This window comes from Miniopterus schreibersii (genome assembly GCF_964146895.1).
Source record: "Miniopterus schreibersii genome assembly, chromosome: X".
Taxonomy (NCBI): Eukaryota; Metazoa; Chordata; class Mammalia; order Chiroptera; family Miniopteridae; genus Miniopterus; species Miniopterus schreibersii.
The window spans coordinates 105717599-105745537 of NC_138104.1; the positions used below are offsets into that span (position 1 = coordinate 105717599).

The window sequence follows — 27939 nt, forward strand, 5'->3', positions numbered from 1 at the left end:
CGTGCCCTGAGCAGGAATCGAACCCTGACCTCCAGGTTTATAGGTCGACACTCAACCGATTGAGCCACACGGGTCGAGCTCAAAAAAACGCACGTTGAGCCATCTCAGTATAAAGAGCGTGGGAGGGCCCTGGCTGGTGTGGCTCAGTGGTTCATGCGTCGAGGGTTCGATTCCCAGTCAAGGGCATGTACCTGGGCTGCAGGGTCCATCCCGGGTCGGGCACATGGGGGAGGCAAGCAATCAATGTGTCTCTCTCTCCCTCTCACATCAATGTTTCTCTCTCTCCCCCTCTCCCTCTGTTCCACTCTGTCTAAAAATCAATGGGAAAAAGATATCCAGGTTGAAAAAAAAAAAAAAGAGCTTGGGAGAGATTTTTTTTGACACGTGTCTTCAGTCATCGAGTCGGGCCCGGCCATTCGGGAGATTATCATCTCGCCCGTTCTTGCCACTGTTCAGAAAGAAAGTCCGAGGGATTCAGCTCCTTAAACTCAATGCCACAGTCGAAGGCTCACACTGGTTTACGGCGGTCACTGCAAAAAAAAAAAAAAAAAAAAAAACCACAAAAAAAACGCCTACTTCATGAAAATTCATGCCGTCCAGCGATCCTGCTGCTGCATTGCCGAGTGAATTCCTTGGTCCCTTGCACGTCGCCTCCAAAGAAGGGACTTTGTTTACTCGGTGACATCTTTGGAAGCCAAGAGCCAAGGGATTCAGAGCCGGTTTCTTACAAGGGCTGCTAAGAAGCGCCCGACACCAGGCCATTTTCCCCCTTAGTCATCTGCTGCCAAACTCTTGACAGCGGGCGTCTCAAGTGCATCCATCTTATTTTTATCCGCCCTGGGTGACAGCTCTGGCTGGACGCCGGGCGTCTGAGCCTCCCAGGCAAGAAATAAGGCCGGGTTTTTCTCCTCGGCGTTGCTTTGAAGGCGCTGGAGTGACCCCGGTGTATTGTTCTTGATTTCGGACACGTCACGATCAACAGCTGTGGTCCATCGCGTGTTGTGCTGGAGGCAGACACAGTTGTCTTTGGAGGGCCAGTCGGACCCGTGGTTCTATACGCGGAACACGCCACAGTGGGAAGACAATAGTGCAGGACTTGCCCGGCCGGTGTGGCTCAGTGGTTGAACGTCAACCGGTGAACCAGGAGGTCAGGGTTCGATGCCTTAGCAGGGCACATGCCCCGGTTGCGGGCTCGATCCCCACGAGGACATCTCGGAATCATTTTCTTAATTAATTAATTTATTTCTTTAAGTATGTTTTTATTGATTTCAGAGAGAGGAAGCGGGAGAAAGAGAGAGATGTGACCTCCAGGTTCACAGGTTGACGCTCAACCACCGGGCCGCACGGGCCGGGCTCCGTTTCTTCACTTATTCACCATGTCTGTGGTTCAGCGCCGCTTAGCGAATTCTACTTATCTTTACGCTCACTGAGCAAGTGAATTTGAAAGACAAAGGTCCAGAAAACCTGCCCTGCGCACGTAATGATACAAACGCCGTGACGTCTTCTGCATGTCGGGACGGAGTTTGCCCCTGTACAAGGGCACCCGCTCATTCCCGGGCCCCACGCTTTAATTCTAGAGGCCCGAGGACACCTTCCACAACGGGCAATAAAATCCTCGCTGACCCGATTTTCCTGGAAAATGGGCTTTTATTTTCCCCAAGCTCGATTCACGGGAGACTTCCGATGACCCAGCTTGCTCTCGACTGTGATAAAAGCCGACTTTCCACAACTGCTCCTTGTAACATCCACTCTGGGGCTACGTTTCCTGTGTTATTTTTTTTGTTTGTTTTATTTTATTTTATTTTTTTAATCTTCACACGATAATATTTTTTCCATTGATTTTAGAGAGAGTTGAAGGGACAGATGGGGAGAGAGAGAGAAACATCGATGGGTTGCCTCCTGCAGGCGATTGAATCTGCAACCCAGGCACATGCCCTTGACCAGGAATCGAACCCGAGACCCTACCGTGCATGGGTTGACGCTCTAACCACTTATCCACACCAGCCAAGGCTACGTTTCCTGTTTTAAATTAAGCACCAGCTTTCCTCGATTTTTTTTTTTTTAATTTATATAAGCCAGTAGCCCGTGGCTGAACCAGGGATCCCAGTGACAACTCCCTTGTGTTTCAAGGGGAATTTCCATGAGCCGCTTTCTTTGCCAGGAGAAGCTTTTATAACTCATGTTCCCCAAGGAACATTTCCACAGACGCGGCCCAAACTCCCTGGATCGGGATATAAATTTCGCTTTCAGAGCGTCCTGTACCGTCGGGCTTTCGGGAAGTATCCATAGCCCTGGGCCCCGCGGTTGCGGGATTGAATCATAATCTTCAGCCACGGACGCTACAAATGGACGGCCAGTCCACACCTAAATAAACAACACTGCCCGGCCGGCGTGGCTCAGCGGCTGAGCGCCAACCTAGGAACCAAGAGATCAGGGTTCGAGTCCCAGTCAGGGCACATGCCCGGGTTGGGGGCTCGATCCCCAGTCGGGGGCCTGCAGGAGGCAGCCGATCCGTGACTCTCTCTCATCATGGACGTTTCTCTCTCTCTCTGTCTCCCTTCCTCAATAAAATAAAATAAAATAAAATAAAACTCATAATAATAAAATAAAAAATAAAATAAGTTTTAATGACGTCCTACGGGTGAAGCTCTAATCTGATAGGACTGGTGTCCTTAGAAGAGAAAAATCTGCGCCCAGGCTCCTTCCATCGCTCTCTCTCTCCATATACACAGAGGTTGGATCATGCAAAGAGAAACTGAGAAGGTTCCGTCTACAAACCCAGACAGGAGCCCTCCCCAGAAACCAACCCTGCCAACACCTTGATCCTGGACTTCCAGCCTCCAGGACCGTGAGACGATAAATGTCTGTTGTTCCATCCGCTCAGTCCGTGGTGTTCTGTAGGGCAGCCTGGGCCCCTCAGTACCATAGCCTGTCCTCCTCTGAAACCCTTTTCTCTCCATCACCACCGGCATCTACACCTTCGTCGGCTCCGGCGCAGCTAGTCAACCGTCAGCAATCTTCCCTGTTTCCTGTGCGGCGGCTGCCAAGAGGACTTGACTGACCCGCTGAGAATTTCCTTTTTTAATTTGCAATTTTATGGCCCGTTTCTCTGGACTCCGCTCAGTTGCTCAGAAGCGGAGTCAAGGCGACTCTTTTAATCAGTTTTATTTCCTCCCAACATTGGTTGTTGTTTCTGTGGATTTTTTCTTCTTTTTTCCCCCTCTTTGGATATATTTTACAAGCCTTTTGCCAACAGTCATCATCTTGGTGTTTTTTTGTGGGTTTTTTTTTTCCTGGAACCTCCCCAACGTGTCCAGCTCTCAGATCCCTCTGGCCTGCCTCTCAGCTGGGAGTCTGCAAGCTGACCCTTCTCGGGATTGAGATCTGAGGACACGGGAGGTGTTTAGGAGTCCACGAGAGCACTAAAAATGGGACTTGGGTACGCATGTGGCTGGGCGTGTTATACTTCTACTCCAAAAACAGCAGCCTGCCGCTGATATGAGACGGTTAAAGCTCGACAGGCTCATTCAATTTGTATCTGGAGCCCCGGGATAGCTAAATACTTAGGAACTGAGTTTAGGCCACGTGTTCTACGCATTGAGGTCAACCCAATGGACTCCAGTGTCAGGTTTCTACAAATCTATGCTGTTAAGGCTGGCGTTTTGTCTCAGATGCCTTTTATTTTTTAAATTTTATAAAAATGTATTGTTGAAAGTATTACAGATGTCCCTTTTTCTCCCCATTGCCCCCCTCCCCAGGCCTTCCCCATGCCGTTGATTGTGTCCATGGGTTACGCATAGATGCATATAACTTCTTAGGTTCATCTCTTCCCACCCCTTTCCCTCTGAGATCCCTCCATCTGTTCCATGCTTCTATGTCTCTGGATCTATTTTGTTCATCAGTTTATTTAGGTCATTGGATTCCACATAGGACTGAGATCATGGGATATTTGTTTATATACTTTTGATGCATTGAGTTTTATCTTCGTAAATATATATAGAGAGAGAGGTCCGAAGCCCTTCTTATCTGTGAATGTGACCTAATTCATAAATAGAGTCTTTGTAGATATAAATAAACCAAGATTTGGCGATTACAGTGGGCCCTAATCCAATAGGGCTGGTGTCCTTCAATGTAGAGTAAAATATCATGAGAGGACCCAAGCACATGGGGACAAACGCAGAGACTGGGTGATGTGTTGACAAGTCAAGGGACACCAAGGATAGCTGGCCACTACCAGAAGCTGGAAGGTTCGAGGAAGGACTGTCCCCAACAGGCTTCAGAGGGACTCTGGCCCCGCTGACACTTTGATTTTGGACTTTCAGCCACCAGGTGATCCATTTCTGTAATGTGAAGCCATTCAGCCTGTGTTATTTTGTTATAGCAGCCCTAGGACACTCCTACAATATTTCACTATTACTAGGTTCAACTCAGTTTCATTCAGTCCCATCAAAGCATTTACTAAAAGTATCTTACACCCCCCACAAATTGTCTAACTATCATTGGTGAATATCAAATATCAATTCTTCCTTGGACTCTGGTGGCGTGAGATTAATATTTCATTCATCGTAGGCAAAATAGGAATATTACATATCTACCCAACTAGTTACCTATGCGTTCACCTACCCTCTCTTCTAAGGGTAATGTAGCCCGTTGATCTTTGGCGAAAGACTGTTATTTCGTTTGGAGAGATATGTTTCCCCTCCTTTTGAGTATTAGGTTGGTCTTATATAGCACGTGCTATCACATACAACAGAGGAGAGATTAATGATCAGTCAGTAAATGACAATACATAGACCCCAGCCCGTGTGGCTCAGTGGTTGAGCATCGACCCATTAACCTGAGATCACCTTCAGGGTTTTTTGGGCTCGATCCCCAGTAGGGGGCATGCCGGAGGCAGCTGATCAATGACTCTCTCTCATCATTGATGTTTCTCTCTCTCTCCCTCTCCCTTCCTCTCTCTCTAAAATCAATCAAATAAATACATTTAATAAAGAATATACGGATGATTGGCTCTCCATATGGAAAAAAATGAAAACCATATGAACACACACCCACACATGCACATACATTCCAGATAGATTCAAGCTAAACTTTTAGAAGAAAATGTAGAAAAAAAAAATTTTTTTATCTCCTTAGGACCCAGAGGGATTCTTATAAGAAGACGCGAAAATGTTGACCATGGAAGAAAATGCCATGGGAACTATCACAAAAATGAAGACCTTCTGTAAATCAAAAAAACCCTTCATAAATGCAATGAAAAGGGAACACTAGCAATGGAGAAATAATTTGAACAAACTCTTTTAAAACAAAACAAAAAAAATTATGTGTTTATTGATTTCAACCCTGACCAGGAATCCGACCTTGACCTCCTGCTTCACAGGTTGACACTCAACTGCTGAGCCACGCCTGCCGGGCTGAACAAACTGTCTTGATGAAGGATTTAAATCATGCGTAGCCAGCACATACAGAGAACTTCAAATTTATATGAAAGATACAACTCATTAGAAAACTTGGTGAAACCAATGAGGAGGCATTTCACTCAAAAGGTATAGACAGATGGCCCCAAAACAGTGGAAATTATGATCAACTCCATTTGTTCAAGGAAACAGAACTCAAGGCTGCAATGTGATAAATATTAGGCTTATATCATCAGTTGCATTTAAATAGTATGGAAAAGTCAAGCATTGGAGAAAACGTGGATGTACAGAGAACACGTGTACAATGATCTTGGAATTATAAATAAATATCACATCTTTGGAAAACCATTTTACATAATCTATCAATTTTTTTTATTGATTTCAGAGAGAGGAAAAGAGAGGAGAGAGATAGAAACACCAATAATGAGAGAGTCATTGATCAGCTGCCTCCTGCACACCCCTGACTGGGGATCAAGCCCGCAACCTGGGCATGTGCCCTGACCTGGAATCGAATTGTGGCCTCCCGGTTCATAGCTTGACACTCAACCGATTTTAATCACATAGCCGTGAGTCAAGAATTCTTTTCTGGGGTGAATATTCTAGGAAAGCCACTCTAGCACGTCCCAAGTCCATATACCTGACTGTTCATACCATTTCTCTTGGTCAATAAAAACATATTTAAAAATAAAATTTTAAAAATCTGCCCACATTAGACAGCATCCTGAAAATTCTTCTTCCGTTATTATTCTCAGGGCAAACGTTAATTAAATATCCCCTTAAGAACAGGCGTTTTTATTAACGAGACTTTGCTTAAGATTTTTTGGGCAGACACGTGTTCAAATCAAAGCTCCTTGAAGATTCTCGCTCCACCTTGACCACGTTCCGCCAAGAAAATGATGAGCTCCGTATGTTACACGTCTCTACTCATTAGGAAAACGTTGGGCAGACTTTTCAGATGTCAAGAGGGGCCTCGCCTCCAAATCCTCTTTAGAAATTCCTGCCAAGAAAAACCTCAATCTGTTCTGATTACACATCCCCAGGAAGTTTCCACATGTCCGTGGAGTGGAGTCTGACATTTACCACGATGCTACCAGCGGCCCACATGCATTTTTCAAAAAGGCCGGAAAGGGAATCCGGAGAAGCCTTCAGGGTAACTGCCGAAGTTCTATTTCTTGGGTTTGCTTTCTTTTAAAATATTTTTCTTCTTATTATTATTGATTTCAGAGAGAGAGGAAGGGAGAGGGAGAGAGAGAGAGAAACATCAATGATGAGAGAGTCGTTGATCAGCTGCCTCTTGCCCGCCCCTTACTGGGAATCGAGCCCGCAACCCAGGCATGCTCCCTGCCCTGGAATCGAACCCTGACCTCGAGGTTCATGGGTCAACACTCAACAACTGAGCCACGCCGGCAGGGCCATAGGGTTTTCCTTCTAATTATTCATGAAGACATTTGTATTGTGCATTTCCTGCGTTTGTGTTTTATTTTAAAATAAGGTTTTGCCCGGCCGGGCGTGGCTCAGCGGTTGAGCGTCGACCTAGGATCCAGGCGATCGGGGTTCGATTCCCGGTCAGGGCACATGCCCGGGTTGCGGGCTTGATCAATGACTCTCTCACCATTGATGTTTCTATCTCTCTCTCTCCCTCTCCTTTCCTCTCTCTGAAATCAATAAAAAAGATATATTAAAAAAATAAAGTAAGGTTTGATTTTTATTTGATTCACCAATAAAAATCATTAAAATAAATCACAATTTAATATTTAAACATTCATCCAACGGGGATGGGATCGTGGACAAGATGCACAAAGACCCCCTGCTGTATGCCCTTAAGAGCAGACTCCTTTGGGAATGAGTCCGTCCAAAAAATATAGGGTGTTCCCGGGGTCAGCTGCAATCCTCATACAACCTTCTTTCAGGCAGAATCATTACCGATGCTTTTGCCTTCTTACCTCCCGATCTCCCAGCTCAGAATCCTTACCTAGGGGCTCGCTCTAAAGAGGTGGGGTCCCTGGATCACGCAAGCCGATGAGAAGGCACCGCTGACACTGATGAAGTCGGATCTCATGAGAAGGTCCAAGTCCGGCTTCACCCGTGTGGACAAAGAAGACAGTGGCCCCCTCCCAGGGTTCATCGCCATCGCCAGGCCTACTCTAGGAGGCTGCGAGGAAGCCGGCAGACATTTAGGGAGGGTTCCCAGAATTAGGGGGAGATGGTATGACGGATCCTTGCCCAAGAGTTGCTGTGGACCCTGTTCAGTGCTCCTATGAACTTGGATCGTGTAGAGACAAGGGTTGGCGATAACTTGGGCATAGTATTCCACGGTGTAAATATCTACCTGTAGCACAGGGATGACCTCTCCCTGGAGAAGGGCGGGGTCCCCATTACGCTCAGTGTTTTGGCCCTGGGAAGGAGCCTGGGTGTTCCCCTTGTGACGAAGCCCTATTAAAAGTGTTTTGAACGTGCACAAATGTAAGCAACTGCCCTGGCTTGGCAGCGTCCACCTTCCGTTACCTTCTGTTTGATAAATCATTTGCCCGTCGGCACAGCTAAGAACACTCAGCCGGAGCAAGCGAGTCTGCAGGTGTTTGGCCTAATGACTCCTTTCCTTTAACCTGGATTTCCAGGCGCACCTGCAAATCAGGAGAGCGCGCAGATGACCTCATTTGCATACCCAAAAGGTGAGTCCCCTGGGTGAGCTCCTTCCAGCCCAGCCCTCAGTGTGGACCAGCCTTCCCGTGGGTCAGTCGTTGACGGATGAATTCCACGCTCCCAGGTGGCTTCCAGGAGAGTCAAACATCGCCAAGGGCGGCCTTTGCATTTTGTCCTGGAATCCCGTAGACAACGCCACGGACGGGTGAGTCAGGGAAGGCATTTTGGTGCCGGGCTCAGCTTATCCATACTCAATCTTGTGTTAGGATCGGCTCTCATCCTTCTCACTGAGATGGCAAGATGCCCTCGGCGATAAAACACGAGGAAATTATGACAGATGAGTGTTAATTATTTACCGGGCCTGGAAGCGAACACAGTGCACCTGAGAGGACATAGCGATCTGACCAGAGAGAGACAGAGAGAGAGAGATGGGCACGGGGCTGGGGTTCGGCCTTTCCTAGGGTCTCCCCACCCTGTATTGGTGAATTTAAAATATGAGAACAGGAATTTAAAGGGTGGTAAAATGAAAATCAATTAGCAACAATGATCCTTCAAGGGAGCCAGCCAAGGTCTCCAGGGTGTGGCCGGCAATGTGTGAATTCCAGGTCACAGCGGCCACGGGGAAGCAAAGCCGAGCCCACCGCCAGGGCTCACACGTGGAAGTCGTAGGAGCAGGGACCTTCTGGGTCCTCTCCTGTTTTTTCTCTCTGGTGTAACAGGCAGAGTTCATGGGCTCCACAGGCTGAAAGGGTCCAGCTTGACTGTCAGTTTCCCGGGACTCAGTGAATCAGCCCTGACACCGAGCCGTTGATTCCAAGCCAATTTTCCTGTTAGTGACCCCACTCTCCACCCCCCTCCTCCCTCCCTCCTTGCCCCCATCCCTTCATTCCCACTTCTGCACCAACAAGCCCGTTTTCTGTGTGCGGGTCTGTGCTTTTTTCATTTTGAGCAGGATGGATATTTCCTTTATTGTTGACACTATTACAGATGTTCCCCATTTCCACCCCCTGTGCCCCCCTCAGCCCAACCCCCACCCCTCCCCAGGCCTTCACCCCACTACTGTCTGTGTCCAGGGCCTATGCGAAGATGCACATAAGTTCTTTGGTTAATCTCTTCTCCACCCCCTTCCCTCTGAGACCCCTCAGTCTGCTCCATGTTCAGTGTCTCTGCATCTATTTTGTTGGTCAGTTTATTTTGATGATTAGATTCCACATATGAGTGAGATCCTGGGGTACTTGTCTTTCTGATTGGCTTATTTCACTCAGCATAATCCTCTCCAGGTCCCTCCTGAAGGGTAAGGTCCTGTCCCAAAGGGTACGAGATCCACCTTTTTCACAGCTGCATAGTATTCCACGGCATAGATGTACCACCGCTTTTTTATCCGCTCGTCTATGGATGGGCACTTGGGCTGTTTCCAAATCTTAGCTATTGCCAGTTGCGCTGCTGTGAACACAGGGGTGTGTGTCTTCTTCATAGTTGGTGTTTTGGGTTCTTAGGGTGGACTTTTGAAGGAGGAGCTTAGTGTTCTCTATCTAGTCTTACTTTAAGGTTCAAGCGTGGATAATAAATTTCAGGGGGAAGGTGAGTGTTTGTTTCTATCTTCCTTTGCAATGAGTTTTGCTGTCATGTCCCTTGGTTATCACAGAGCATCCCCCAAACGTACACAACGATTACTCTCCCTAAAATCACCAGAAAGGGGCCTGCCTTTGGACTCATGGACAATCAAAGAAGGAGATTAAGCCTTTGTCTCTCTTTAGGGGACCGAAGTTCCTTCCACGGAGACTCGGTGAGATTAAAGCCTTAGGCTCCGCTCCTTCCTGAGACTATATCCTCATGAGCATGTTTGACGGGAAGTTTAGGGCCTGAGCCGATTATCTCACAGCCAAAAAAAAGAGCCAGGCGGCTCTGGGACTTGGCCCAGCTCACGCTCTTCATTTATGGGCCAAGAGCTAAAAACGACCGAGAGCCCAGGGTTTACACCATTAGAGAGTCAGAAAACCTGTTTTTAGTGGACGGAAGCAGAGGAAAGTTTTCCAAACAAAATGGGAGCTGATTTCATCGACCCAAAGATAACACACTTTTCTCTTCAGGAGCTTATCTCTTTGCCCAAGGAAAAGAGGAGGACACTCAGGTCTCCAAGATGACGCTCAGGTAAGGAGGCAACTAGGCCCCAAGCAGACACGTGGAGGCTGGTGGACAGTTTTGTGGGGTCTGGGAACTCAGCTGGACAGCCAGAGCCCTCCGATCTCACGCTTCCCTTACGTGCTTGGCCGCCCAAGTGTAAACTGATATTCTGGGTTCAGCAAGTCTATACTAATAATAGTAAAGTAGAAGAGATTTAGACCATTGATACAAATTTTATTTTTATTGATTGATTTTAGAGGGACAGGAAGGGGGAGAGAGAGAGAGAGAAACATTGATTTGTGGATCCAACTAGCCAGGCGTTCATTGCCTGAGTCTAGTATGTGCTTTGATGGGGAATCGAACCCACAACCTTGAGGTATCAGAACGGTGCTCAGACCAGCTCAGCTACCCCTGGACCTCCTGTATTATTTTAAAACGTTGTAAAAGCACGAATTGACAAAGGCAACTCATTCAGTTTGGGAGACACGGAAAGCGTTTCTGTAATGTTATGATTTGTCCATAGAAAGAGTCCTGGATGTAGAGTTGTTGTCTCCAAGGAGTTAACAGTTTTTTGGGGGGAAAGTTTGGGGAACGCAGGGTGTCAATCTCGGGTCGGTAGTTGTATCAGAATATTTTTAACGGGTCTGGGGCCAATGGTTCAACTATCCAACATCCATTACCTGATACCTGGGTGGGGACCCAGTGGGAAGATATGTATTTTTTTTGAGAAAACGGGACTTGAGCAAAATTAAGACTCAGTGAAGGACCAGATTCCAGACGGCATCCTTCCCAGAATCCAGTTCTGTCCCAAGCCCCGCTTTTCGTTTATTCCGTGGTGACTTTGTCTTTGTTTGGGTTTTTCTCAGCCAAGCTGGGACACCACACACAATGACATTGTCACGGGAAGGCCATCGGCCGCACAACCCCCCCGTAGCCTCCTAAGTCTTAGCAGCAGAACCACAGGTCAGCAGGGGAACCGGGGACATGGCTTCATAGGTCTTGGCCCGGTCGCCATAACCATGGGTCAGAAACCACAACCCTAAGTCAACAGCAACATCACCACCCACACAACCTCCCAAGTCTTAGGGCCTCTCACCCAGGGAGAAAGGCTTGGGTCTCTGGGTGAATTCCTGTTTTTTGGGACTTCACCCCCTAGAATAGCAATGGGTTTGGGTGCATTGAGGAGCCAGGATAGCCGGACGTTGGGCACCATGGGTGCCATTCAACAGCGATGGCCAACGTTGACTTGGAAAGAGAAATCCGTAGGCCTGTCTGTTTTTTTGGGGAGATGTGCTTGGTGTCCCACAAACCCTGGTGCCCTCAGAGGAGATGACGGGGGTGTGGGATGTGGCCCCTGAAACCATCCAGAAGAGGGTGTTTCCAGCTAAGTCTGAGCTTGTTCCTCAGGAGGCGCTGGGTGGCCCTGTATTGGGTGTGGTTGCTCTTCCACGTGGGCTGGGCCCAAATGGCGGCTGATGACAAGCCGAATATTGTCCTGATAATGGCAGACGATCTTGGGATCGGAGACCTGGGCTGCTATGGCAACGACACTTTAAGGTATGTGGTCCTTCAGCCGGGACGGTGGATGCACCTGCTGACCGCTGCTTCACCCAAAACCCAATTTATTCTTTCTGAGAAAGAGGGAATATTAAACTCAGGGTTACATGCATTTGGATCCGGATTCTGCGCTCACGGCTGCGACCCCTCGGGCAACTTGCCTCACCTCCTGCACCTTGATTTTCTGGGCTGTTGAGCGAATAGCACATGCCTGTGAGTCCCCCGGGCAAAGTGCTCAGTCGTCACCCATCACGAGGGAGCCTTCTGAGACGGAGTGTTGATTTTTATATGTATTTTTAACGTTTTTATTGCCTTATCGAGGTGACACTGGTTAATAAAATTATGCAGGTTTCGGGGTACAATTCGTCAATCCATCATCTGTACATTGTGTTGGGTCTTTACCATCACAAGTCTCCTTCCATCACCACGAGCCCCCCTTTCCTCTCTTAGGTCCCCACCGCCCACCCTCTGGTGATAACCACGCCGTGGTCTGCGCCTATGAGCTGCTGTTTTCTCTGCTGAACCCCTTCTCACTGCTCACCCAGCCCCCCAACGCCCCTGCCCTCGGACAGCCGCCCGTCTCTTCTCTGTGCCTCTGAGTCTGTTTCCGTTGAGTCTGTTTCTTAATTTCCTTCATGAGGCTCCCGCCGTCCGTGAAGTCGCTTCACCCTTGTCTTTACGGCCGGGCTGACCTCACTTGGTGGACGTCTCCTGGGCTGAGTCGATCGGGCCGCGCTTCCCAATTTGGGGAGCAGAGGCCTTGTTAGGGGATGGGTGTCAACAGTGGGCTTTCGGAGACAAGAAAATCGAACATCAGAGCCTCCTGCTGGGTCATAAGATCCGTCTGCCTGGGCCGGGCCTCCCAAAGCTGACAGCACCTCCAAATAAGACGTGCGGTTTGGACATGGCTGGTCCCGCACGATCCCTGCTGGTTTTATAGCCAATCCCAAGGCAGGTGTGTGACCTGAGTGCAGAGAAGGGACATTTATCCACCAAACGCTCATCCTCAGGTCTCTAAGTGGCTGGGCAGAGCCATGGTTTCTACGCCAAAGACACTTAAGCACAGATTGTTACCTTCAGATCTATGTGTGTGTCTGCCTGTCTCCCTCTGTCTCTCTGTCTCTGTGTCTCTGTCTGTCTCTCTCAATCTCTCCCCCTCCCTCCTTCCCTTTCCTCTTTATGTCTCTGTGTGTGTCTGTCGCTCTTGGCCTCTGTCTCTCTCTGTCTCCATGTCTCCATCTCTCATTCCATCCCCTCCCTCTCTCTGTCTCTCTCTCTCTGTCTCTCTGTCTCTGTCTCTCTGTCTCTCTCTCTGTCTCCATGTCTCTGTCTCTCATTCCCTCCCCTCCCTCTCTCTGTCTCTGTGTCTCTGTCTCTCTGTCTCTGTCTCTCTGTCTCTGTCTCTGTCTCTCTGTCTCTGTCTCTCTCTGTCTCTGTCTCTCTCTCTGTCTCTCTGTCTTTGTCTCTCTCTCTGTCTCTGTCTCTGTCTCTCTCTCTGTCTCTCTCTCTCTGTCTCTCTGTCTCTGTCTCTCTGTCTCTCTCTCTGTCTCCATGTCTCCGTCTCTCATTCCCTCCCCTCCCTCTCTCTGTCTCTCTGTCTCTGTCTCTCTCTGTCTCTGTCTCTCTCTCTGTCTCTCTGTCTTTGTCTCTCTCTCTGTCTCTGTCTCTGTCTCTCTCTCTGTCTCTCTCTCTCTGTCTCTCTGTCTCTGTCTCTCTGTCTCTCTCTCTGTCTCCATGTCTCCGTCTCTCATTCCCTCCCCTCCCTCTCTCTGTCTCTCTGTCTCTGTCTCTCTCTGTCTCTCTCTCTCTGTCTCTCTATCTCTATCTCTGTCTCTGTCTCTGTCTCTCTCTCTCTCTCTGTCTCTGTCCATCTCTGTTTCTTTCCTCCCATCCCCCTTTCTCCAGTTTTCCCTCCGTCTCTCCTTCCAGGACCCCCAACATCGACAGCTTGGCTAGAGACGGCGTTCAGCTGACCCAGCACATCTCCGCAGCCTCCATGTGCACCCCCAGCCGATCCGCGTTCCTCACGGGAAGGTACCCCATCCGGTCAGGTCTGTGAACTGGGACCCTGGGCCCCCCTCTGCTGCCTCATTAAGGTGGGAGCCACGGGCCCTCCTGTGACGCCCAGAGGTGCCCACACACCCCTGTTCTTGAGTGGACAGCTACTGATGCCGACGTCCAAATCCCTGTGCCCCTGAGTGACCCCGATCGCCTCAGGCGGCTGAGGGACGCCTTCACCTGGGCTCGGGGACAGTTTTTTGAGGATGCCCCGAGGCCCGGCATAGCCTTGACTCTCTGCCCCAGGACACAAATGAGACGTTGCCTTGCAAGGGGGTAACTTACAAAACCCGACGACCTTGAGGAGGTTCCATGAGAACGTCCCAGACCATCCACGCTGAGCCGACAGATAGGACGCAGGAGCTCGTCTGCTCCGTGAAGACCAACCACTGGGGTCGTTTCTCCCTTTCAACTGCTATGAGGACTTAGCTCTGCTTTGAATGCGTCTGTACAAGTTTTTGTTTCAACACCTTTTTTGTTGCTGCTGATTTTCACCCAAGGGTATAGTTTCCATTGATTTTTTTGTGTTTTTTTTTTTAGAGACAGAGTGGGAGGGAGAGACACAGAGAGAGAGAGAGAAACATCGATATGAAAGAGACACGTTGATTGGTTTCCTCCTCCCCTCGCCAGGATGGGGGTCCAAGGATCAACCTGCATCCCAGGTCCATGCCCTTGACCGGGAACCGAACCCGGGACTTTTCAGTTTCCAGGCAGACGCGGTACCAACTGAGCCAAATTGACTAGGGCTGAACAGACCTTTTAAATTATTTTTGGACACGTACCTAAGAGCGGAATTGCTGAGCCATAGTTATGATTTTAGCGGTGAGCTCTTCAGGGGGTCCCTTAATCTTTACTACGCCCTGAGGTTTACGACATCGACCTTTAGCTGGTGATCAGGTTAATCAGGTCCAGTGAACAGCAATTTTTTTTTTCCCCTTGGAGTAAATCTGCATGTGTTCAATTTTTTTTTCTTTTCCCCTTTGCTGCTCACTTTATGTTAAATGAGTATTTTAGGAAGAAATATGTTTTGTGTACAGTGCCCGGTCTTAAAAATCTAATTTCAAAGAGCTTTCTCTTGTGTCCCATTTGAAGTTCCTGGTGTAATTTGCTCTCCTGATTGTATCGGAGCAGCTGGCTCGCTGACAGTTCCTGCCCGAGTTTGCTCTCCTGATTTTATCTGGATGTTGTTGTTTTTCTTTTTTAACCTGCTTTGTCTTGTCATATTCAATTTTGTTCCCACTCCCTGAGACTGCTTCAGGTTAGGCCCTATTTTAGAAGGAAGGCAGAATGGATCCATTTCGAGAGTTCACCAGGGCTGGATTGCTCAAAAATGTTCAATATACCCAGGATCTTGGCATCACTCCCAATGGGACGGAGCCAAGTCCCCCCAGTTTCAGCTACTCACCAGGGACACCTGTTGGGTATCTCGGGGTGTTCATCTCTCCCTCGGTCCTTCAAACACTCGTTTGCTTTTTTCTATTCCTTTCCCATAATTACATGTCTTTGGAATCAGAATCACTGGTCCCCCACCTACTTGACATCAACTTTAGTCATAAGAGTTTCAAAACAGATATATCTACTCTGCCCAGATGCCCCGACTTCAGGTTCTGGGCAAGGATTGAGCACACACACGTGTCCTACAAACAGAACTACATTCTATTGTCAGAAAAAAATCAAGTTTAGTAGGAACAGAAGAGTTTGAAGTTCTCATAAGATTTCATGTTTCGACTTCTTTTCTGAGGCATAGATTTCCCCAGTTGGGGGCAGGAACCTGTTAGATGTTCAATCAGCAATTGCCTACTGAAGTTGGGCGGTGGGTTTGAGGACACCTGATAGTGTCATGTGTGGGTGCACACAAGGGTTTAAAGGGGTTTTGCATTATGGACCAGTGTGAGTTTTGTCTTTGGAGGACATAATTTCCTCCCCCACACGATGGCATCTCCTCCTGGTTCATCCTCTCTCCACCTCCCAAGCTCTGAACTCTCCAGGTCTCTCTCCCTCTTCACCTGATGAGCACCGACCCACTCACCATGTGTACCAGGGTTGTGTTTCCACTTTACATTTAGGGATGGTTTCGGCTGAAAATGACCGTGTCATCTACTCCCTCGGGGCCCGTTCTGGACTCCCTCTTAATGAAACGACATTTGCAGCCTTAGCCAAGAAGCAAGGATATAGCACGGCGATTATCGGTAAGAAGCCATTGTTCTCTGTGTCCTCCAGGACTCTCTGTCATTACTGTGCTTTGCTCACATGGGACCTGCTATTACCAAGCACCCTTCACACACACACACACACACACACACGTACATGCACACGCTCCATCCTAAATGACACCTATCCACCCTTTGCAGACAAAACTTGGTCATGACGAAGACCCCTTCCCACCTAATCCCCAGGTCTTTCCAGATGTCCATCCCACATGTTTCCATATCACCCTGCGCTGTTCACCTTGGCACAGGTGCTCTGTGCAAAGACGCTCTATGATAAAGATTTACAACGGCGCTCTCTTTCCGCATTATCCCGTGAGAGCTCTGAAATCCTGCATCTCACCCACCAGGCATAATTCTGGACATGTAATGTGTCCTCCCAAGAGCTCACAACTTAAGTCAGTGTCATGAGTTTTTTATGGAGGGTCAAGTTTTGATTGTGTAAAAATGTCTGCACCCCATAGCAGTCGTCCAAAATAAGATAAGGACTGTGTGCATTGCTGAGAAATTTCCATGTGGCCCTGCCCAGTCCACCACTGTGTTGTTTTAGAACAGAGAAAGCCTACTCCTGGAGCATTACCTGTCACCTCCCTACCCTCTCAGGCACTCAGCGATGTCAGCTCATGCATTCTAGATGTGGTCCTAATGGCACACAGGTAACTACTAAGGTATTATGGATTCACATCATTATAGTCGTAGTCCAAATGCCTGTAGGGCTCACCTGGATCATTGGGTTACCATTCAAGGGGTGGCAACTTTTGCCAAATCAACCTCTTACTTCATTGAAGTCTAGTGGGAGACTCTTGAATTTCCATCCATCCATTCATTCATTCATCTCTGTTCCTCCATGCTCAATACAGCCTCTGTCATTTATGTATGTCTATTATCTATGTATCTGTCATCTATCATCTATCTAATCTATCATCTACCTATCCACCATCCATCCATCCATTGATCCATCCATCCATCCATCTATCATCCATCCTTCCATTCATCCTTCCATTCATCCATCACCCATCCATCATCCATCCATCCATCCATCATCCATCCATCCATCCATCCATCCATCATCCATCCATCCATCATCCATCCATCTATCCATCCATCATCCATCCATCCATCATCCATTCATCCATCCATCCATCCATCCATCATCTATCCATCCATCCATCATTCACTCAACATCCACCCAACATCCATCCATCCATCCATCATTCATCCATCCATTTATCCTCTACATATCTATCAATCCTCCTTCATCTTCTCTCTATCATTTATCTACCTTTGTGACTATAACTTACATCTAGCTAGCTAGCTCTCCATCCATTCACCTAGTCATCCATCCACTACTGGATGGCTGTCTATCTATCTATCTATCTATCTATCTATCTATCTATCTATCTATCTATCTATCATCTATCTATCTATCATCTATCTATCTATCTATCTATCTATCTATCTATCTATCATCTATCTATCTATCATCTATCTATCTATCTATCTATCATCTATCTATCTATCATCTATCTATCTATATCTATCTATCTATCATCATCTATCATCTATGTATATCTATCTATCATCTATCTATTCATCTATCTGTATCTATCATTTATCATCTATGTATCCATCTACCCTCTATATATCTATCCATCATGTATCATCTATCTTCTCTCTATCATTTATCTATCTTTCTGCCTATAACTTACATCTATCTATGTATCTAGCTCTCCATCCACTCACTTAGTCATCCATCCACCACTGTTTTTCTTTCTCTCTCTCTCTCTCTAACAGCCCACCTACCCACACAATTCACGTATCCATTCATTTATCCACCATTTATCTCTACCTATCATCTATCATCTATCATCTATCTATCTATCTATCTATCTATCTATCTATCTATCTATCTATCATCTATCTATCATCTATCTATCTATCTATCTATCTATCATCATCTATCTATCATCTTTCTATCTATCATCTATCTATCTATCATCTCTCTATATCTATCATCTATCTATATCTATCTATCATCTATCATCTATCATCTATCTATCATCTATCTATCATCTGTCATCAATCATCTATCCATTCACTCAACATCTCTATTACTATTCATTGTGTGTCATCCATGTTCTCTCTCTTATTTATCTATCTTTGTGGCTATAATTAACATCCATCTATTTATCTACCTACCTATTTGTTTATCTCCATGCCTATCTACTTACCCATCCCTCTGCCCATCCACCCACAAATTCATCCACCCATCCCTCCACCACTCATCTATGTATTATTTTTTGTATCTATTTATCTATCCATCTATCATCTATCACCATCTCTCTAACTGTCTATATATCCATTCATTCTTCCACCCACTCATCCATCTATCTTCTATCATATCTCTGTCAGTATCTAAGATCTATCTAACTACTTACCTGCCAACCAACCTACGTATCCGTCATCTATACTCTGCCTTGGCTCTATCATACACCTATATTTGAGTTTATGACTTGTCCTGCTAGAAACACACAATTGTCTTTTCCTCCCATTATTTTTTTATCCCACTTGTTCACACACAACCAGATCTTAGGACAGAGAGCTGCCAGCTAAAGAAGAGCAAAAACTGAGTCTATGCCAAGCCTCAATTTTTAAAGAAATGAAATGTATTTGCTACTCCATTTTTGTGCATTAACTTATTGTTTCAAGTGAAAAATCACCACATGGTCTTTGTGATATGTGAGCTTATTATGTGTGATCTGTGTGTGTTTAATTTCAGGGAAATGGCATCAGGGCTTAAACTGCCGCTTCCGAAGTGACCACTGCCACCATCCGTATAAGTATGGTTTTGATTACTTCTATGGCATGCCACATAGTCTGTTTGACACCTGCTGGCCAGATCCTTCTCGTGACACAGAATTAGCCATCGGGAGGAGAGTCTGGATCTGTGTACAGCTGCTCGCCTTGGCTGTGCTCACGCTCACTCTAGGGAAACTGACTCACCTGACCTGCATGCCCTGGTCCGTCATCTTCTTCATGATTCTTTTTCTGCTCCTCCTGAGCTACTTTTGGTTATCCAGTTATTCGTCTTCACTGTACTGGGATTGCCTCCTCATGCGTAAGGAAGAAATTACTGAGCAGCCCATGAAAGCAGAAAGAGCAGGGTCCATCATGGTGAAGGAGGCCATTTCGTTTTTAGAAAGGTAAAGTGATTTTTTTTTAAATATATATTTTTATTGATTTCAGAGAGAGGAAGGTAGAGGGAGAGAGAGAGAGAAACATCAATGATGAGAGTCATTGATCGGCTGCCTCCTGCACGCCCCCTACTGGGGGTGGAGCCCACAATCCCGGCATGTTCTGGGACCAGGAATCGAACCACGATCTCCTGGTTCATGGTTCGATGCTCAACCACTGAGCCACCCACACTGGGTTGACTTATTTATCTGAATGCATATCTTCAGTATATTCATTCAGAATGAGAAATATGTCCGATGGGACTAGACGATAGAAAAAATTGGCCATCACCTTGTTTCTGAGGGAAGGAAACCTACTGAGAAAAGAAAATCAGAGGGCTTACTGTTGATCACCTCTGGCAACCATCAGTCTGTTCTCTGCAGCTATGAGCCTGTTTCTGTTTGGTGGCTGGTTTATTTTGTGATTTAACTTCCACATATAAGTGAAATCACGTAGTATTTGTTCTACTCTGTCTGACTTCTAGTACCCTCTAAGTCCATCCATGTGGGCTGTCGTAAAGGGTAATATCTCATTTCTTTTTAGGGCCAAGTAATACTCCATTGTATATATGTACCACCTCTTCTTTACTCAAGCACATTGTCTGATCTGATCATTAGCATTGTGTTTACCCCATGGCCCAAGCGGAGACGACGCACATGTAGAGTGTGGGAGAAACAGGCTCATGTTTGCCTTGTAGATGCAGCTCTGTGGCTGGTTTCATGTAGGTCAAACTCCTTTATCTCCCGGTGCCCTTCCCAAGGGGCCGAGTTCTAGAAAGACTGACCGAAAGAACATTAGCTAACCCTTCAGATATCTCCTACAGGAACATGTAACCTCAATCGTGATCCACCTGTATACCAGTTTCCTAGGGCTGCCCTAAAAATGTGCCACAAACGGGGTGACTGAGAACAGCGGAAATGTATTCTCTCTCTCATTCCGGAGCCCAGAAGTCCCCAAACAGGGTGTCTGTGTGGGTGTGACCCTCACCTGAGACGTCTGAGCCAGGGGAACGTGTACTGAGCACAGCAGGATTTTAGACTTAGCTCTGTGGTGATTTTTGAGTGCACTGGGGCCAGGTTCCCTCTGAAGGCTTCAGGGGAGGGTCCTTGGTGCTCCTTGGCCTGTGGCCACATCACTCCAGTTTCTCCCTCTGTCTTCACAAGTCCCTCTTTCCTCTCAGGGTGACTGTGTAGCTCCTAACTGTGCTCTTCCTATAAGGACCCCAATGGATTCTGAGCCCCCTGGACCCCAATACACTCTTTTCTTAAGTAATTCTATCTCCAAAGACCCTATAGTGAAATAAGATCACATTCTGAGTGTCTTTGTGGACAATTTTGGAAGGACACCATTCAACCCAGTAAACCGTGGCACACTTTTTTTTAAAATTTTCATTTTTCACCCATTCTTAATTCTTTAATATCCCATGAGACAGAGCAGAAATTTCCCCAAGACTGGGTGGAGTTGTGCGTGGCTGCCCTGGTTAGCTGAGTGCCACTGATTGCTGCAGACAGATTGTCAGGCCTGGGAGGGGGTCCCCCTCATTCCCTGCACCCTCACATGGGAATCGAAGGTGTGTGCACAGATTGCCAAGGCGTTTCTGTTCACGCTGGCTCTTGGGTTGTGAAAGCGCTGACATTTCTTGGTAACCACCCCAGTGACACCATCTCTTGTGCGCCTTGGGCTGTGACTCTAGTCGGAGACGTTGTGCGCCCTGGGAAAGTGCTCCAAGCAGAGCTGGTTTGGATCATAACCCTGTGTGACCTCTGAGAGCAGGATGACCGACCCGCGTCCTGGCATCTGAGGGGCAGCATCACCCTAAAATTAAGGCAGAGTCCAGATGCTGGGGGATCCTGGAATCCACTCTGCCCAGGGGACCCTCTCCAAGGGGCTGTCTTTGCACGCGTCTCCTCTCCTGGGTGTGCACAGGACGGAAAGGAGCCTGTCTGTCTGTCTAAGAGCAAAGTAGCCCCGTTCGCAGAAGTTGACAACTCAAAACCGATGGGATCCATGTCTCCTCAGGCACCGAGAAGGACCGTTCCTCCTTTTTTACTCCTTCCTGCATGTCCATTTTCCTCTCCCCACGGCCAAGGATTTCATGGGCACCAGCCAGCATGGCTTATACGGAGACAACGTGCAGGAAATGGACTTCTTCGTGGGTAAGTGGCAAGAAGGAACCTGCGCACATCAGCACTGGCCTAGCAACAAATCCGTGTCCACGCTTAATTTACCAGAATCGCCCCTTCCACATGGGGTGCTGAGGGGGGTTCAGGAAACAGGCTCACTCACACCTGCTCCTGGAGTGTAGGATTTGGGGAACCTCAAGTGAGCGAGATTTTTGCAACGGCTCCCAGAGGAATGTGCACCTATTGGGACTAACAGGGATGCCCGGAGCTCGTAACGTCATCAGTGTCACGGGTCCCTCTTTCTTCTTTCAGGCAAGCTCCTTGCTGCCATTGACAACTTGGGGCTGAGGAATCGCACGCTTGTCCACTTCACCTCAGACCACGGAGGACACGTGGAGCAGCGGGTGGGCCACGTCCAGGCTGGTGGATGGAATGGGATATTCAAAGGTGAGGAGCCAAGGTCATGCCTGGGGTGTCCTTGGGTCTAGGGTCTCTTAGCCTCATTGTCATAAAAATCCGGGGCATGAAGCAGGAGGCCGATGATGCGTGAAACACCCAACGAGATGATTCTATTGGTAAAAAATAAAGTGTAGGACTGAAATCCAAGGATATTGACCTTAACTGGCTAACACCTCCAGGGAACACTAGACATCGGCCTTCCTGGTAATCCTGTGGGATTAAAGAGTGTTAAAGTCAGCAGGTGATTTAAGCAAGTCGTTCAATAAGTTGAATATCTAATCATTGCTTCATCTACAAAGGGAGAGGGTGCAGAATGGGTAGAAACGTGGTCTACAGGTTGGGCACAAAGAACAACAACCCAACTCTCCTTGGACATTCAGAAAGCTTGGGCGCCCTTCTCCAGATACATGGCCAAGCTCGTCTGAGGTCTTACAGTGAAATTCACAGACACTGCTTCCGAGTTGTGCCCGAACCTGTGGCCCATGAAGACACAGCCGTCAGCAACCTCTCTGATCTGGTCTAGTGACAGGTGTCCTGAGGTTATAAGAGGATTACCTGTGACGGGTTCAGTACATTTGAACCTATGAACCTGAAGAGATGCTAAAGCTGTGTGGATGCGAATGTGTCATTACTCATGCAAATGTGGGTGTTATAGTCTTGCATCCAGGAGGACAGGATTCCTGTGTAAATGAGATAAAGACTTGGCATCACTCTGGCAAAAGGGAGTGAGCCTTTCCAGCTGAGGCCTTGCCCAACCCAACGGGGTGCTGAGGAAGCAAACCGATCATCAGAAAGATTGTATAGTTTTGCTTATGAGAGCTTTAAAGTATCTCCATGTCTGAGCACGTTATGACTTCAGTTGCGTTGAGCAATTTAATGTGTCTACATAAGACATGTCCTAACCTGTACAGTGTATTTATAACAGTTCATTTGAACCCAACTGAAGACGTATGTCAGGGAGCAGAATACCAAAGCCAGCTTCTTTTCTGCATTTGAAATTAAGGATGAGCCTAAGGCCGGTTAGAGAAAGCAAGGTGGGGATCGGATCACAGGATAGTTAACAAGATTACATGCTGTCTTGAGGGGTCATATCCCCTTTAAGGGGTATTAATTCTGACATTTCACACGTGTGTTAACCTTGACGTTCAAGCACAATGGGCAGAGCTCGCTTAAGCCCTTTCACTAAAGAAGTTATAGGCCTGGGAGTGACCACCCCCCCTGACCCGCCCAGTTGGAATCTATGATCAGATAGCCCTGTGAGGACACTTTCCATAGACTCTCCTTTCTTATAATCCACCAGTGAAAGAATAAAAATCCATGAACACTGCAGGATGGCCATTCCTTCTTGTTGGCTCAAGGAAATTGTGGTGTGTGCTGGTCATCCTGGTGTCCATTTATCACCTCCTGCTTCCTTTTAGATAAATTCCCTGGTTTGCACAAGAAATTAGCATCGACCTTTACTATTCCACTCAATTTTCAGCACGCTGAGTTCAGCATGGAACAAAACAGGCCCAAATTTCCACCTTCGTGGCATTTGTATTCTTGTGGAAAGTGCCACACCAGGAAAAATAAAATGAATTATCTCATATGTTACAATTAGATGCTATAGACAAGTAGACCAGAGAAAGATAAATGAAGATAAATAAAGTCTTCATTGAAAAAGTACCGTTGGGCAGAAACCTACGAGCAGCCCAAGAAAACTCTGTTCCGTGGACGTGTACTGCTGACCCCATCAGGTGCCTGCACATGGGCCTTGAGCAGAGACGGACTGACTGATGTTAATTTACATTTTTGACCACACTTATCACTGTGACCGTATTGCTTTACCCTGTAGGAGGAAAAGGCATGGCCGGCTGGGAAGGTGGGATCCGTGTGCCTGGACTTTTCCGATGGACCGGGAGATTGCCAGCCAGAAAGGTCATCAATGAACCTACAAGCTTGATGGACATCCTTCCGACTGTCGCAGCTCTGATGGGAGGAATTGTCCCTCAGGACAGGTGACGTCCTATAACCTGTTCACAGAGCTTGTTTTTATCTTTGTCTCGGGAAGATTCAGGTCACAGGGGGTAAACCCTATTCTCACGGGGACACTTTCTCTCCGGTACCCAGGTGATGTTCACCTTGGTCTATGGCTTTGCCTCTTGAGTGTGACTCACACACCACAGGCCTCAATGGTGCCGGCCTGTGGCCCGTCTGAGACACTTTGTATTTTTATTTGGGAGGAAGATGGAGACAGGAAGGTTTGTTGAAGAAACTATGGCCAAACTCAGTTATCCATGTAGGAGGAAAAATCATTCCCTAATATGAGAAAGTACAAAATTGATTTCCAAAATGGATGCACCATTTGGCATTGTCACCAACAATAAATGAGAGTTTCAGTTACACCACCTCCTCGCCAACACTTAAAATGCTCTTTTTCATTTTAGCCATAACTATGGACTGGAATCCCAATGGGTATAAATTTGTGTTTCCCAATTGACTAATGATGTTAAACACTCCTGTGTGTACTTATTTTCTATCTGTATCTCTTTTTTTGTGAAGAGTCTCTTCATATCTCCAGTCCATTTATAAATTGGGTATTTCGTTTTATTATTGTTGATTTGTAAGAGCTCTTTACATATTCTGGATACAACTTCATAAGATATGAGTTTTGCTAACATTTTCTTCTAGTTTATGGCTTGTCTGTTCATTTTCTGACATTTTGTCATTGAAAAAGCAGATTTTAATTTTTGTAATGGCCAATTTTTCACTTTCTCTTTTATAGATTAGGGTTTTTAGGCAATATCATAAAAGCATTTTTCTAATCCAAGGTCACAAAGACTCCTCCCTACATTTTTTTGTAGAGGTCTTACAGTTTCAGGTTTTTCATTTAGCTTTGCTGTTGACGTTGAGTTAATTTCTTATACAGAGTGAGGTACAGGTTGAGATTTATTTTCCTTGCATTTAAATATCTAATGTTTCTAGTGCCATTTATTGAAAGACTGTTCTTCCTCTACTGAATTACTTTGTGCATTTGTTGAAAATCAACAGACAAGATATGCCTGGGTCTATTTCTGGACTCTCTCCTGTTCCATTGGTCTATATACCTATCCTTATGTCAATGCCACATTGTCTTGATTAGGTTAACATTATAATAAATTTTGGAATCATGTGGTGTGAGTGGGAAAGCTGTTTTTTCTTTTTTTCAAAGTCATTTAAGCTATTCTAAGTTTCTTGTTTCCCCAAAAAATTATAAGAAAAGATTTCTCGATTTATACAAATGATGCTTCTGGAGTTTTTTATTCAGATTGCATTAAATCTATACATCAATTTGTAGAAAACAGAAACTTTAAGAATTTTTGAGCCTTCAAATCTGTGAATTGATTTATCTGTCCATTTATTTCTCTGAGGTGCTTTGTGCCTTTCAGCGTACAAACGCTTAACATTAAAAAAACAAGGTACCCCTGGATGTTTTCTAATTTTTGATGCTGTAATAAATGGTGTTTTTAAAAGAGTAATACCCAGTTGTTCATTGCTAAAATATAGAGGTAAAATAGATGTTTTTTTACAGTTAGTCCTGAATTCATGACCTTGAAAAAATTTACCTATTAGTTCCAATAGTTTTTTGGAAGGATTATCAATAAAAGTAATGATTTCATCCGAGAATAAAGACAATTTTATTTTTTTATGATCATTTTTTTAGGATTATCTGGGACTTATTTTATTTTCTCCTATGAGGTAGGTTTTATGATTCTTTCTTTTTCTTATAAGGTATATGATATGTTTTCTGACGTAAGATTAAAATAATACCATTTTTTAGAGGTTCTTTAAAATCCCTTTGTCAGGGTAGTAATACAATTGCAAATGGAAATCTGATTGAGCTGGTGAGACCTTCTGTGGCCATGACCACAGCGCTCATGAGATGGCCTATGGATTGACCCATCCCTCCCTTGTGCTATTTCACTGGAAAAGCTGTTTTCGGTTCCTGTTTTTCTCTCCTTGAGAGCCTGCACGATGTTCCTACACCCTCAGCACATTGTCCTCTGGGCCCCAGGGATGCCACGAAATGCACCGAGCATCCTTCTAACAGCCCGATGACCGGATTCCCTTGCCTGACCTTCTTTGTGTGTGTCCACAGGGTGATTGACGGCCGAAACCTCATGCCGTTGCTTCAGGGTGAGGTCCAGCAATCAGAGCATGAGTTTCTGTTTCACTACTGCAGTAGGTTCCTCCACGCCGCACGTTGGCACCCGAAGGACAGTAAGTACACCTGACCCTGCACCCTCCAGGTGCCAAGAGCAGGGTCCCTTTAGTCAATTCTCGATGCTTTCTTCCATTTTATCCCCGAGCCCAGTCCTTTTAGTCTCGGGTTACCACTGAAAATACCTTCTCCAGAACATTTCTAAGAATTTCTCTCCTTTAGAAAGACGGAGAGATAACTTTAAGAAATATCCATTTTGAGAAACACTTTGTTAGTTTATTTTGTTCATTAGATTCCACGTATGAGTGAGATCAAGTGATACTTGTCTTTCTCTGACGGGCTTATTTCACTTAGCACAATACTCTCCCAGGCCCTCCATGTTCTCTCAAAGGATAAGCGATCCACCTTTTTCACAGCTGCATAGTATTCCATGGTGTAGACATACCACCGCTTTTTTTTCTGCTCATCTACTGGTGGGCACTTGGGCTGCTTCCCAGTCTTGACTAAGTGGAGACAGGCTCATAGATACAGAGAACAAATCGACAGCTGTCAGAGGGAAGGGGGTGTGGGCTGGGTAGGAATGGTGAGGGGACTCAGCAAAGAAAAAATTAGAAAGAAAGACTCACGGGCACCAAGAGTAGCATGGCGATTGCTTGGGGGACGTGTGGTAGGGGAGGTAGGAGAGGGTAAAGGGGAGATTAATGGCAATGGAAGGAGACTTGACTTGGGGGGTGAACACACAATATAATATACAGATGATGCATTATGGAATTGTACCCCTGAAACCTATATAATTTTATTAACCAATGTCACCCCTATACATTTAATTGAAAAGAAATATCAGTTTTGAGATGTGTAACGTTACACTCAGGGATTCTGATGGTCTCAATGTTCTGAAGATCGATTGATATTTAAGTTAACTTGTGGGGCAAAGAGAAAGACCAGGAAACGCTCGAGAAGACAGAAGAAGACGTCAAGTGGGCACACGGGGATGGATGTCTCTCACGTCTCGTTTCCTCTCTAGGTGAGGCCGTGTGGAAGGTTCATTACGTGACACCCACATTCCAGCCTCCAGGAGCTCAGGGGTGCTATGAGGAAGGCTTGTGCCAATGCACAGGGGACGCAGTCACCTACCACGACCCTCCCCTGCTGTTCGACCTGTCCCGGGACCCTGGCGAGTCGACCCCGCTGACCAACGACACGGAGCCCCTCTATGACTTAGTCATCAGCACGGTGGCCGACGCCCTCAGGGAACACAGGAAAACCATCACCCCTGTTCAGCTGCAGCTTGGGACCGACCTGAATCGGCGGTTTGTGTCGCTGATGCCCTGTTGCGGGGTGTTCCCCTTCTGTATGTGTGACAAAGAAGGCAGAGACTGAAAGTGAGAAGCGGCAACCGATGCAGAGCCGGTGGCCGAAAGCCACCAACCTTGGCTCTTTCAAATACGCAAGGAATGGATCTGAAATGAGTAAACACTGATATTGAAACATGCAACCGACTGATGAATTTCAGCGGGAAAGGGGGGGCAGCGAGCCAAGAGGTTAACCAAATAACTCGTATGCATCTGTGCATAACCCGTGGACACATACAATAGTTCAGTGAAGGCCTGGGAGCAGGTGGTGGAGGGGTCCAATGGGGTGGAAAAAGGGGGTTATCTGTAATACTTCCAACAATAAAGATAAATTTTTAAAAAGATTGAAACTATGAAAGGATGCCGCAAAATAAACTAAAACGAAAGCCAATACATTGCCTCTACCAGTGCAGACTATTAAATGTCCATGGGTTGTAGCGCCCCCCCCCCCTTTAACTTTTTGGGGGACATTTTCGGTGCTCAATGCCTAACTTCCAACTTTTTTTAAAATTTATATCTTTATTGATTTCAGAGAGAGGAAAGGAGAGGGAGAGAGAGATAGAAACATCAATGATGAGAGAGTCA

At 46.5% G+C, this 27939-nt stretch overlaps 1 protein-coding gene across 1 annotated transcript; it reads left to right on the forward strand.

Annotated features, from left to right (window-relative positions):
* Positions 1 to 10200: 10200 nt before the first annotated feature.
* On the forward strand, positions 10201 to 27382 carry LOC308551100 (arylsulfatase F-like; the record flags this gene model as incomplete). Its single annotated transcript, XM_081125432.1, has 10 exons — positions 10201 to 10211; positions 11592 to 11741; positions 13671 to 13792; positions 15866 to 15988; positions 18786 to 19209; positions 21260 to 21396; positions 21676 to 21810; positions 23657 to 23819; positions 25940 to 26061; positions 27027 to 27382. The coding sequence occupies 10 exons, from the start codon at positions 10201 to 10203 to the stop codon at positions 27380 to 27382; spliced, it is 1743 nt and encodes a 580-aa protein (XP_080981558.1).
* Between the last annotated feature and the right edge of the window lie 557 nt (positions 27383 to 27939).